This window comes from Oculina patagonica, chromosome 10 (genome assembly GCF_052425735.1).
Source record: "Oculina patagonica isolate OP01 chromosome 10, crgOcupat, whole genome shotgun sequence".
Lineage (NCBI taxonomy): Eukaryota > Metazoa > Cnidaria > Anthozoa > Scleractinia > Oculinidae > Oculina > Oculina patagonica.
In genome coordinates this window covers 1176928-1190322 of record NC_135767.1, presented here as the reverse complement: position 1 = coordinate 1190322, position 13395 = coordinate 1176928, and the positions used below count along the sequence as shown (strand labels likewise).

Sequence of the window (13395 nt, the reverse complement as noted above, 5' to 3'; positions counted from 1 at the left end):
TCTCGATTAAACGCCGGACTCCGATTAAACGCCGGCCTCGTTTAAACGCCGGTTCAAAACTGCTAATTTTTTAATAAACGCCGGGGGCGTTTGATCGGGTCCCGGCGATTATTCGCGGTCCAGGCGTTGCCGTTATGAACTTTATTCCGTAACATTTACTTGTTCCATGTTGTTCATATATTGTTTCTTCTTTTGTCACAATCTTGAGCGTGCCGGCCTCTGTGACCTTGGTTATCATCTGGACGGGACATTTGTCCGACGGGACAAAGGAAAAGTGCCCCTTGACACTGGCCCTATATCGGAGGATGGGTATATCACTCAAAAAAACAGAGTTCACTCGTTTTAACGCCGGGCCCCGACGCCGGCTTCAAACTCGGGCCCACCAACCAAGTTATAAACGTCGGGGGCGTTTAATGAGAAAATACGGTACATAGAGGCACATTAACGGTTGCTAATGTAAATTTTTCTTGCGCTGGCAGCAATCTACAACAGTACCTTCGTCCTTTACTCATTGTACGCAAGGCCGAAAGCTCTGGGGAACTGCGATAGAAAGGACTGCTGCTCTCTCTTAAATTTAAGTAATTGCAACAAAAGCCAAGTCAAAAGCCTGAAACAGGCTACTAGGGATAGCGAATTGCTTCCATCTACGAAGCTCAAGCTTTGTAAAGGTGTGCAGTAATCAAAGAGTTTATATTTTCGTAGTTAACTTTATTAGAAGATTACAATGTGGAAAAATATTCCGCAACTTAGATAAATACTATCCCTATAGTAGTTTTAAAATTCGAGTACAAGTTAGTACTCTTCCCAGCCTTCCTCATGCAGTACTGAGGTCTTTATCCAACAAAGACACGCTTTATAACATGCAAGAACAGGGTACCTTGGTCTGTATCACGTGATTAGCTCTCCAAAATCTAATCTTGCCGGCTGCCCTGGTCTACAGAGAAGAACTGTGCGTTTCTTAAAATCATAGTATATCCAATAAAACACTCACGACTAGCATACCATAACGTTATGCAACAGAAAGTAACGTATCAATTAATTTGCATTACAAGGAAACATGTATCTGATGTATAACAAGCGTATCGTCACGCGATACAAGCCAAGAAACTGTCACGCAACACAAACAAAAATAAACGTATTCTAACGCAACACAAGCGAATGTATCGTCACGCAATTTGAAAAGCACGTCAATACCTTCCTTTTCGATTGTACACAGTGAAAGTAACACATTAGCCTGCGTAGCAGGCGTCTGAGTAGTTTTGTGCGCGCGGGGGACGCGGGCGCGGGGGCCACGATTTTTCCTCGCGCGGCCTTCTCGCGTCGCGCCTCTTTTCGCGCTGAACCCGCCCGCTACGCAGGCTAGTAACACATAAAATCAACATGCTACATTTCTGATGGATTAGGGCCTTCAAGTACATAGTAAAAGGGTTGACTAGGTGACTGGGTTTCCGTTTCATCGATAACATCTTCGAGAGCACTGTCACACTCGCTACAGTCGGAGTCTATTATGATTTCTAATCCACTTAGTCGACAATCGGATGTACTGTCATGTAAGTCATCACAAACTGTATCCAATTCAGAAGAGGTGTTATCACAATTTTCTACTATCTTATGCTGACGACAATCTCCTTCATTTGAATCAAAGTTGACCACTGAATCAGATTCCAATCCCTTTTGATCGCTCTCCACTGAAATATCATCATCCTCTTCATAAAATGTTAGCGAGGTCAATGATAACGATGACGAAGAGTGAGCAACTAATTCAAATCCATCAGCCCTATCCGACCTATCTTCATCTTGAAGGGTTGACGATGAACTTGATTGACACGTGACAGTCAAATTGCTCGCGCTCGTTTCGTCAAGAGGACACTCTTCCTCATCTAAAATTTCAGATACACTTCGCTGCTTTAGAGTGTCCCTTGCTGTTTTCAGATCACACTGCACGTCTAAAACAGCTGGAGGAACGTTAACGTAGTTTGGTGTAGAACAAGAATTTAAAGAATCTCTCGCTGTTGTTTCTGCAGGCGTAAACATCGTTTGGTATGAAGAATTTGAACCCGAGGATGTAACGCGGTTAGCTCTCATCAAATCCTGATACATAGAGTAAGATAAGCGTCGTAACTCTGGGTTATTTCTGACGCTGCGCAAACTCTCGTACACGTTGTTGTAGCCATTCACGCTATGAGGCCTTGTGTTTTCTACAAGTGGCTGATAGACGTGTGCGTATGGAGATACAGAGGAAACAGGAGATCCTGACAGATTGACAGCTGTCATTGGCATCAGGACGAGGCTAGTGTCTGGTCCTCTTTCATATGTTGGATTTCCTGTAAAGAAAAGTAAGGTTAAATTCATAACAAGTTGAAAGATAACCGGCTAAGGGGAACACCAGAGGAGGGGCTTTAATGAATGCTTAAAACAAAGTTCTATACAAAAACCCGTGTTGAAAATAACTTTTAAATGTGTAGTACCTTAACTGTAGCTTAGAAAAATACTATTCCTTTGTAAAACACCTTAAATATTATGAAATTTCTTTCGTGTCGTATGACAGATTGTGTGAGGCTCTGACTTAAAAGTTATGTTTACTGCTAGTGATGGTGGTGGTGTTGTGAGAGTAGTGACGTTGATTATCATCAAAAGAAACGAACAAATCTACCAACAAACAAACACAAGAAAAACAAGTTTTCACACAAACCTGTGCTTCTTCTTCGTCTTTTTCTCCTGCAAAAGTAAACAGATCAAAATCAGGAAGAGGATACGTACTGAGGCATTCTTGTTCAATTAAAAACTAATTTAAAATTTAAAAATTTGCCTAAACAATTTACTTAATATAATCATCTTTGGTGATCGTAGCGCATTTTGTGTAAGTGATCAGGTACTAGTTACTTTTTTAGCAACGTTTTCACCCAAAATGCATTATCCACTTACAAATTCTCCTGACTGATCTCTATACATTTTCTTATAGTATTAGTTGGAAGAGCTTGCTAAAAGATCAAAGCAATTTCCCTTTTTAATTGGTGGTCATTTTATTAATTCTTATAACCTTTTCTCTTGAAAAAGTATTGATAATGTGAGGAGAAATTTGATGCTTGTCACTCTTGGCTAAATGATAACAAACCAACTTACCGGCGGATTTTCAAGCGTTGGGATGCGCATTCAAACACAAAATAAATAGATATTGGTGTCCATAAAATACCAAGGAACGCTCCGATCATAAAATATATCAACTTCTTGTATAGCGAAGCATTGTCCGTTCTGCGGATTTCAACTTTGTCCGTAGCGATTTCAACAACTGGCGAAGTTGTAGGACTTGGTTGTGTGGTGGCCTGTGAAACAATCGTTATATTTCTCTCAAGCTCTAAATCTGTCTTGTTTTGGTGTCTGCTTTGATTTACTGAAAGCTCGGAGTTCATTTGGTTTGACTGAGTAAAGCTCATCTGATGTGGTTTTAACGGCCCTGTGGATAAGAATATAAAAATAACGTAACAAATATGCACTAAACCATAGTTTAAGTTAACCTAAAAGACGGTTCAGTTGGCCACATTTAGGAAAGTATGCATAGCCTGGATTGTAGTCGTTTCCTTTAATTTCCGAGAGCGCTAACTGCAAAGGCGCGTGAAAGCTTGGAGCGCGAGACGGGGCAAATAAAGAATGTGGGAACTGAGGGGGGAGTTTTCTTTCCATTCTCCTACCCTTCCCCTATGTCATTTCGAGTTTTGTGCCGTAACGCACCTATGCACTTTTGGAGAGGAAACAAATGTTACGAGCAGTAAAATTTGGGGCCCCCGGGGGCCAGGAAAAAAAAAAAAAAAAAAAAAAAAAAGGCACCGACCCTTTTTCCCTAGTCCGACGAGCCTGTAGCGAAAAAAGAAGCGCGAATGGGAAAAAATGGCCGCGCGAGATCTGGTAGCTGAGAGAGAAGGGAAAATTGAGCCAAGATATCTGGGCCCGGTTGTTCAAAGGGTTGATAACGCTGTCCACCGGATAAATTACTATAAAGAGGATATAAACTACACTATCCACTGGATAGTGATTTATCCGATGGATAGCGCTATCCCCTGGCGGATTTTTGTGCTCGCGCTTTTTCTCGCTTCACGTTTAAAAGGCTGAAAACTGAGGGAGGCTGCTCGAATTTTAATTTGGTGAGGAGAGGTGCCTGTGTACTAACACAAAGTCGAGAGCTTAAAATACTTCATGTTATCTTGCATAAAGTTCAACTGTACTTACATGAGCGGGATCCGCTAACTTTGAGAAGTAAACAGGATTGAAGTTTGTCATATGGAGGCTGGCCTCGCAGTCGTACACTGAGCTGTGACTTGACCAGGCAGGTGGCTTGAAGAGAAAGGATGAGGCCACTGTACCTTGATGCATTTGAGATCAGCTGTAATAAAAAAATAAAAGATGATCCAATTGAATTCAGCCCTGGAATACAGTGAAATAAATGCATACAAGTGACGCAACACTACGCATAACATTTTCGCAACATTGATGGCGCAGAAAGCTAGTTGTGACATTAACAATTACGAAACCTGACTGATAACAGCAGTTGAGTCAAGAAGGGAAGAACAATAGACGAAAAGAAAAAAGCAAAATGTCGAGTTTGGGTTTGGGAGGTTGGATAGCAAGAAAACAGAAAATGACTGGTAGATCTATCGTATCGTTGCTAGCCTGAGGTCATGCCTTCCCTTCCCTCCCATGCTGGTTATATCGTTTGCTCGCTGACAGTTCACACACGACGTTAATGTTGAGGGCAACGTTGTAATGGTAGACAGCCATTCTACTTCAATACCATACACACAGACTGCTTAGTCCACGTACGTACGCTTGAGAAAAACTTCTGATGCCGAGTTGTGTAACATCGGTTACCGTAAAAACTCTAGCTCTTGGAACTTGGCAAGTCTTTGCTCAATCTCACGTAAGTTTCGAAAGAAGTTGGGCGGCTCTTAACTATTTAACATTTCCAACTCTCCGGAAACAATTTTAAAATCTTACGCTAGATAAAACTTTGCGTTTTAGCACAGCTAGCTTAGTTTCCTACCTTATGTAGAAGCCCCTTAATAGTAGTCTCCTGCTGAGCTCTTGGATCCAGTCTCCACAGCTGTCTCCATCGCCCGGCCTTGTTGAACAACAGATTTTTCAAGTCAATTTTGCAGTTGAAGACCTCTTCTGAGTCTTTCGCGGTGCAGAGCGAGTAGTGCCTTGGGATTGTGACGTTTGTGGATAGAGTGGAGACTGGGGACCTCTCACACCTAGGATGGTTACGGCCATTTTGAACAGCAACGTGAAACTTGCAAACTGACGAGAAAAAAGAGAAAACGTTATAGTGGGCGCATGATAGTGTTGCCAAGATCTTTGTAAATTCCTTGTAAGTCTTTAAAGATCTTTAAAAAGCTATGTCGCGATATTTAAGGCATTTTTCTTAACAAAATTTCTTCTAAATTACCAAATTTCCGTACAACCAACAAGCAGAACTAAATTGTTTTCAAGATGGCCGCGACTGTTTTAATGTGAACATGTTTCGGAAAAGTAAAAGTAACAGAACAGTACCAGAACAGTACCAGAACAGTACCAGTACAAGTAACAGAAACCCGCTTGTTGGTGTGATATAAATGCAACAACGATACAACAGAGCATAAAATGAATCAAGTTACAACGGGGCAATAAATGTGGAACTTGAAGAAAACCCTAGAAAAATAGTCATAGAAAGGTAGAAAAACCGCAAATAAATAAACTTTACTAAAAATAAACAAGGATGGCCTATATGACTGACGAAGATTTAGACGGATTGCAAGCGACAAACTTGAAAAAACGTCCTTTTTTTAAGCAGCGACATCCACGACACAGCTCGGGTGAGCCAAAAAAAAATTATAGTTCTTCTGAGAACCTCTTCTCTTTTTTTTCTGTGTGTTTTGCACGTTTTTAAGCATTTTAAAAGCCTGAAAGTGTGATATTTTGTACCATAAGTTGAGTAGCTGATTAATTTCCTCCCAGGCTCTCTCTTTCCTGTCGCCTGGAGCGAGGCTGAGATTTAAAAAAACCTACAAGATTATAACACACGCCCTGGGGCGTGGGGGATTTCCGATCGATTTATTTATAACTTTTCAGCGGCGTAGCGACGACAAACAGCTGGAAAACGTTTTCGTAAAAATATCAACTGTAAATCAAACTGTAGACTGTAAATCAACGTGACGGCGAAAACAACTATGTTTCTCAAAACGATGACAATGTCATTGATAATCAAATAAAATAGCGATTGCCTTGTGATGCTCTAGTTCTGGCATGTGTCATAGTTTCGACAGTAAATTATGTACTACATAGCAAGGTCACGTAGAATTGAAATAAAATCACTTGAAGAACTTTTACTTGTGTTACTTAGCATGAAGTCAAAAGATGTGGTTTAAAATTCTAGTCCCAGAGGTTTTTTTGTTCTAAACTCAAGCGAAACTGAGTCGAGAAGATGCGAGAACTCTTCTTGACCCGCTTTCATCTTTGTCTCAATCATTTTCCCGGCAAATTTCGCTGAGAAGATAGAACCTCTGAGACTATGGCAGAAAATAAGTACATCGTACTTGTTATAAGTATAAACGTAACTGGCACTAATGCCAGTTTCGAGATGCGTAACGAAATAAAAGGAACAAAGTCAGTTAGTCAATTACATTTCTGACTAATAAATTCAGAGAATTATAAACACCATGTCCGGAAGTCGCCATATGTGCGCTAAATTTGTAATATGGCTCATCTTTTGTTTTCGTTAGAAAGAGGTTGTCTGGTTTTTCGCATTCAATTTGTGATAAAGCCTACGAATATGATGATACAAAACGATATTTTAGCGTTAAGTTCATATGTGTAGATTTGTTAAAACAAACAGGAATAACAAAAAAATATTTGTGTAATAAGCTACATTGTAAGCCTACCTGGAATCCCTCCATGAAGAAACCGAGCCGTAACATTTTCGTTATTCACACATTTTCCCTCGTGTAGTAGAAACGTTGATTTTGTGGAATTACAGCGACAATGTAGTGTTTCTTCGTGGTTAGAACAAGATCTGGTATTATGAACGCTGATCGCGCCATGTTTCGCACAAAACTCTGTCGCTTTCTCGGGCTTTGTACAGATACTATCCCTGCTATCATCTTGAACTTCAAACTCATCTATACCACTTGAAAGACGATGTATTTTAACTCTCCTTGCCACGGCTCGATTGTTCACCGCTAAAGTGTAAAGAAAGATGGATAAAAGATAACCAAAATACATGTCTGTTGCGACGAAATTTTAGCGACGGGAAAGGGAGAACTCTGCTGTTCAGTGAAGCCGAAACATAATATCCCCGTGAAAACCACACGTGAAAAATTAGTCAGTCCCACACCGGAAACGGTTTCCTGCTGCGTTGTGTGGGCAGGTTTGGGCGCCGTGCCGTATGGGTAGGGGTGTATCCAAGAATCGGATGGGTCAAAATTTCTTTCTTTTTGTCTCTCGATTGGTCTATATTATGTCTCTTTCCCCTCTCTGTTCGATCAGACCTGCAATTTCACGTTTCATGTTTTTCATTTGTTGGCTGTTTAGGTCTTTAATAGTCCTGCGTTGCAGACGAACTAAACCCTGGTATAGTCCGAGGTTTTGTGACACGTTCGGCTGCGACACAGGCTAAATTTTAACTGTTTGCTGAACAATAACGAGTTTTTATAAACTGGTAGCTGAGTTCTGAGCTCTGAAAAATTTACTAGATAGGTGAAAAATGGGCTTAGACTTAAAATTGGTAGTTGAGATAACGCCGAAAATGTAACTGATATAATTAACCTGAGGTCATGCTCTCCCTCCTTACTTATCACTCCCTCTCCCTTCGAAAAAGAAAAGAACTCCTGATCGGACCTGATCGCAGGTTCCTGATAAATGAAATTCCAGCACCCCGGCCATCCAGCCCCCATGGACCCCTCAGAAATTTGCACCCTACCCCAGTCAAGAGTATATTGGTCCCTATTTCAGACATTTCCTATTCATTTCTTTTTTTGGTTTATTTTTAGTTAACCTTGTTAACATTTTTGAACAGTGACATAACGATGTATTGCGTAGATTTTATAATTACGGTGTTTGCGTAGATTTTATAAACGTTTCCCTCGAAAATCCAAAAATAAATCTATCGCTGAGAAAAATCGAAAAGTTTTATAAGGTCAGATAAGGTTCACAACCAGCACAAGACTACTCACTTTCATCTAGATCAAGATGCGACAAATGGGAGAAGCAAATGCGGTATTATTTTATTAAAAAAAAAAACCTTTGGGACACACCATATGAGGAGTGGTGGATTTTTAATAAACCTCGATCAACGGCACGTTAATCCTCACGGTAAAAACAAGAGGCAAAAAGATATGATTTTTTTTTATTTTTTTGCAGAATTTCGATTCATGGTGTAAATATAAGTGTTCATCCTCTGCCAGACAAAACCCTGATATCTCTTTTCCGGAATTCAAGAAGTTAGTGGACTATTAGTAAATACCTTGTTCCAGACATACGCCCACCTTCCTGTAGACTGAACGTGGGAAAAGAAAAACTAGGAAGTAAAATGCCATGAAATTATACAGGTAGGATTTCTGTCTCTCTTTAACATAATGTCTTAAAGTCTTCACAAGCTCTTTTAGTGAAGCGTTTTTCGCATCCGACTTGGTTTATTACAATCTGTCTCCCCCCCCCCCTTTTTTTTTTTTTTTTTTTTTTTGTTTGGGCGCCTTTTTTTGTTTAAAAAAAGGGGTGCTCGCGCCTCCCGCCCCCTTCGTTTGTTTTTTTGCGTTGAAAAATCGAGAGGCTGTGGACAGTCTAATTACAATCCTGTAAAAGAGTCCGCAATGCAAAAACAGCAGAGCCGATCCTTACAGAAACAAAACACTGTAAACAAAGACTGAAAAAAGGCTACAATAAAAATATAACAAAAGACACGTTATTATTTTTTTTATTTGCATCTTTCTCACACATATAATCACTCAAAAATAAAAGACAGGTTATAGAGTGATTTCAGCTAACCGGCCCGTGAAATAGTTATTACACTTTTATATACTATTAGACACTAATTCCACTGTTCTCTTTTCTTTAGTTTTGACTATTACGCACAAACTGGTAGATATTGATTCACGGGTTAAATGAAATCACTCTCTTATGATTATTATTATTATTCTTTATAATTAAGATGGTTTCCGCCCACATTCAGCAATAGGCAGTTCAGCCTCTCATGTCAGTGTTCCTCAAATAGCACTCAAGCGCGAGGTGGATGTCTTAGGGGCGTTGGCGCGCGTTATTTTTCGGGTTTCTTTTTCGTGCTTGTTCGGGGTCGTGTGATTTCGTGATCTTTTGTTCAGTTCGTGCTATGGGATTGTCTTTCCACTCATCTGAACGGCGGAATCCGTCTTAATGGTTAAAGGAGCTATGTCACGGACAACACATCTTTTCAAATTTGTCGTTTGAAATTTGTCTTAATCTTTATCGGTCGAAACCATTCTTGGTTATTTTCGTCTTTTTATTACTCCTATGTTGTTTTTTTATGTTTTAATAGAAAACTATTATTTTGAGGTTTCCTTCAATTTGAAAAGATTCAGGAAAATGACTTAATATACCCTGACATTGCTCCTTTAACAGTAGTCACTGATCATGTTTAACTTGTTCGCCAAGTATATTTTTTTCCCACGCGAGAGCTTCAGTGTCAAAAGTACGTGGGACAGGGGGTCTTTACTTCTCTCCCCCCCCCCCGTACCTTTTACTCCCGGTTCCCGCACCTTCCGGCCTCTCTGCGCTAAATTTTTAAAAAAAAAATTTAAAAAAAAAAAAAAAAAAAAAATTTCAAAAAAAAAAAAAAAGTTTTAACGCGGGTTTTTACTGTATTTCTATTAACAAACATAACGAAATGTTGCAAAAAATTTCTCAATTTCTCCCGCTTCCCGCCACCTTGTGAATACCGTTTCCCGCCCTCTCATCCCCCGCCTCCCGTACCTCTTCCTTCCCCTATTCTCTCGGCTACCACCCCATTTCTCCTCAAAACCTTTTCAAAACCTGCGATCAGGCGCCCTGAAAAAAAAAAACGCCTGATCGAAGGATACTGTTTCTATTAAGTGAGAAACATACGCCCTTCTTACTCACAGTCCTCTTTATTTCCCTGGAACTGATGAGTCATCAGTTCCAGGGAAAAGGGACCTCGCCGGGCCCCCTGGAGGTCTCATTTTGGTCTATGGGGCGGGGAGGTGGGGCACATGGGTGAAAGTGGTTTTGCATGATGTGTCACGCAACTTGGTACGTTTGTTTTTAAAAATGCATAAATCCTATCTACAGACACCTCCTGGACAGACTTACAGTACAGAAACAACCACCTTCTCAGTATCCTCAGGTGAGGCGTTGTCAACGATTTATTATTTCCGGGGAATCGCGAATTGTGACCGAGGGAGAGCGTGAGACCTGGGACCAAGTGGCAGAAACAAAGATGGCGGGATGGCGGAAAGTTTGATTGCATTTGACCATTTACTACTCAGTGCTGGAATACAAGTCATTTGGTGAGTTGTTAACACCCAAATCGCTTAGTCAGTGAGCAAGGGAAAGTATTAGTTTTGTTTTGGGTAGCTCAGGTCGTCTGGCGCCCTGCAACTACACAGCCAATTTTTGCCATGCCGCGGATGAAATGAGCTTTAACTAGCTAGCTTATTTAGAAGCTACATGTTAAAACGTCCAATGCAAGTGATAAGTCGAATATTTAAGACAGTAACTGAAGAACGGATCATGCTAAGTTTTCTTTGCTTATACACGGGGTCACACGGCAATAAGAGACCGAATTTTTAAAGCTTTGATACTTTGGCATTTAAAAATACCCCCCACCCCCGGGGCCATTCCATGTCATATCTACCCCCCCCCCCGGGGGAACTGTATCCCATAAAATTCACAATCTTCAGATGCTAGTGAACCAAACCCATATCATTCCCGTGTGGTGTAGGCAAATGGTAAATTTATTTGAGACTTTGCAAGATGGCAGGACTAAACTCATTTCTGCAAGTTGGAGATTTTCTTAGCCTTGCAAAAAGAAATCTTGGCTCAGAGAAGGTGATACAAAGAAAATTCATTTGAAATGCAGTGCAAATTTACAATAAATTTGTAGTTGCTGGCAATGTAGAAAGTAAAGTAAATCAAGAATTTTTTTTCCTTTTAGGAGGACAGGAGCCAATCAGAAGAGCGGATTGGGTGAACCTGTAGTTCAAGATGTGAACGTAAAGGTACGGTGAGCACTTAATCAAACTTGAATTTCAGTTTGTCTTACAGACAAGTAAAAGTTACGAGCAGTCCCTATTTTTTGCAGAGTCCGTTAAGAGTTCGCAGAGTCCCACGCCTCGCCCCACCTCGTCCCCATTTTTTTGCGCGGTCATTTATTTTTTCGCTTTACACTTGATGGGCCTCTTGTCTAACCTACAAGCAGCTCTAACATTTTGCTAACCTGGCGCCATTACATGCTTGGCCTAGTGTATTTTTTATTTCAAAATCAGGATTTAGTCAGCAGATGTCTTGCTTGGACCCTTGCTCTTTTTGTGGTTCCAGAAAATGTCCATACTCCTCCCACAGAAGCGATTGGAAATTCCTGGGGGTTGGAGGGGTCTCAAAGGCCAAAAAGTTTAGAAATTTATAAAGGTTAAATGTTATTTCCAGAACGAACATTTCCAACTCATCCATAATTTCATAGCTACAATTCAGCAGAGAATTGTATATATAATAAGCCAAACATCACATGTAACTGAGTAGTATGTAGTAAGTAACTGTCGTTAGTGTATTAGTAGTTTAAGTGTAGTGTACTTGCTATTGTAAGCAGTGTGCTTTATTCATTCAATAAAAAAAAAAAAAAAAAAAATGTTATTTCCAGAGGGGGGAGGGGTCTTATGAAAAATCCCTTCCGTAGGGGAAGTTTGGATGGTTTATGGAACTAGAAATTGGGCAAGCAAGCATGATAGGTTTTACTTACTTCAAGATGACCCGGAATGGGAATTTTCCCCCTGCAGGACACTTGATCTGAGGATCAAGTGGCTGATAATTTATTAGGCCTGACCACACTTGCCACAGTTCATTTTGTTTAATTTTTTCTGTCTTCCTTTCAACAGGTGTATGCAAGGCATTTAGGACAAGACAAGAAGACTAGGAATCATATCATACCTTAGTTTACTCTGAATTGATGATTTTATTGCAATCCAGGACCCAGGTAAACACTTGTGTTCGTATGCATTGATCAATCAAAACTTAACCTGGCTTCCCCAGGGAATCCCCCTAGAGCACCCCTGAAAGGTAACCCCCTGATATTGGGATTACAATCATAAAATTCTATATCTAATGACAGAAAGGCATTAAAATGCATCATAATTATTACAGATTATGTAGGTTAAGAAACATTCAGGGAAGATGGTTGGTTTTTTTCATTTACAAAATGTAGTTTCTCGTCATGGGAAAAATTCAAAATTTAGGGAATGAAGGGAAATAGGGATCAGGCATCTTGGAATCTGACAGGGTAACTGGTTTCCCACCCCCAGCAATTTCCCAAGTTTTTCCAGGTTAAGGAAGTTTTGAATTGATCATTGCATTGTATGACGTAAAACCAAGTTCTGCTTTAGATTTTACAATACCACAGACGTGCTTGCTTGTAATTATTTCAACATTAATTCCCTTATAAGTAAATTGGCTTTGAAAACATATTAAAGTTGGATAACACTTTTGCGTTTTGTTTGCACTCTGTGTTGCATGTATTTACTGTATTTCCTCTGTTCAGCTGCCAAGGGACTTAGGGACTTCCAAGGAAAGCCTTTCAGAAGGAAGTTTTATTAGACAGGGGTGGGGGTGGATCTTAATACCTAAAGGGGGTTCTGTTTTGCGAGTACTCTTATGGCAAAAACAGCAGATTTAGGCAAGGGGTGCTGGTTAACAGGGGGTATTGTTAAATGCTTTAAAGATAACACTCCGTAATCACATGAAACAAACAGCAGAATGGTACCAGTAAAACATCAACAAAATCACTGACCATTCAGATCAAAAGCAGGAAACCTCCCAAGGAAAAAAGAAACTGGGTGGGGTGGGGTGGGGGTGCAGGGACTTATTTATAGCTTCTATGAAGGAGGTTCTGTGTAACTTTATTTGAATAATAAAGCTGACAGCACTCACTGTCAACACAATCCCCCGCCGCTGGTTCCTTCCCCCTTGTTCTTTTTCCAGAGGTGAAAAAATAGATACATCCTCAGAAACCCAGGGGCCAGTTAATTGGGGCAAAACAAAGTCAACCGGGCACAAATAGTAGCAACTAAAGTTTTCAAGAAGGGCGGAAAAGAGCCCCTGGGAAACAGGTCTCTCCAGACGATTTCCAAACGGCTCTGCGAATGCTGGCTCCTGATTGAGCAGAAA

At 40.4% G+C, this 13395-nt stretch overlaps 1 protein-coding gene and 1 long non-coding RNA gene across 2 annotated transcripts; one reads left to right on the top strand and one right to left on the bottom strand.

The window, feature by feature from the left end:
• Window positions 1-701: 701 nt before the first annotated feature.
• Window positions 702-7336, bottom strand: LOC144628244 (uncharacterized). Its single transcript, XM_078486315.1, has 7 exons — window positions 6912-7336; window positions 5036-5292; window positions 4225-4378; window positions 3124-3454; window positions 2693-2718; window positions 1359-2324; window positions 702-1208 (listed from the first exon to the last, which is right to left on the bottom strand). Exons 1-6 carry the CDS (start codon window positions 7249-7251, stop codon window positions 1384-1386), a joined length of 2049 nt encoding a protein of 682 aa, XP_078342441.1. The 5' UTR covers window positions 7252-7336; the 3' UTR covers window positions 702-1208; window positions 1359-1383.
• A 3095-nt stretch (window positions 7337-10431) lies between these two features.
• On the top strand, window positions 10432-12324 carry LOC144629354 (uncharacterized). The gene is made up of 3 exons (XR_013566363.1): window positions 10432-10526; window positions 11174-11237; window positions 12111-12324. It is a non-coding gene; the product is annotated as an uncharacterized LOC144629354 (long non-coding RNA).
• The last annotated feature ends 1071 nt before the right edge of the window (window positions 12325-13395 follow it).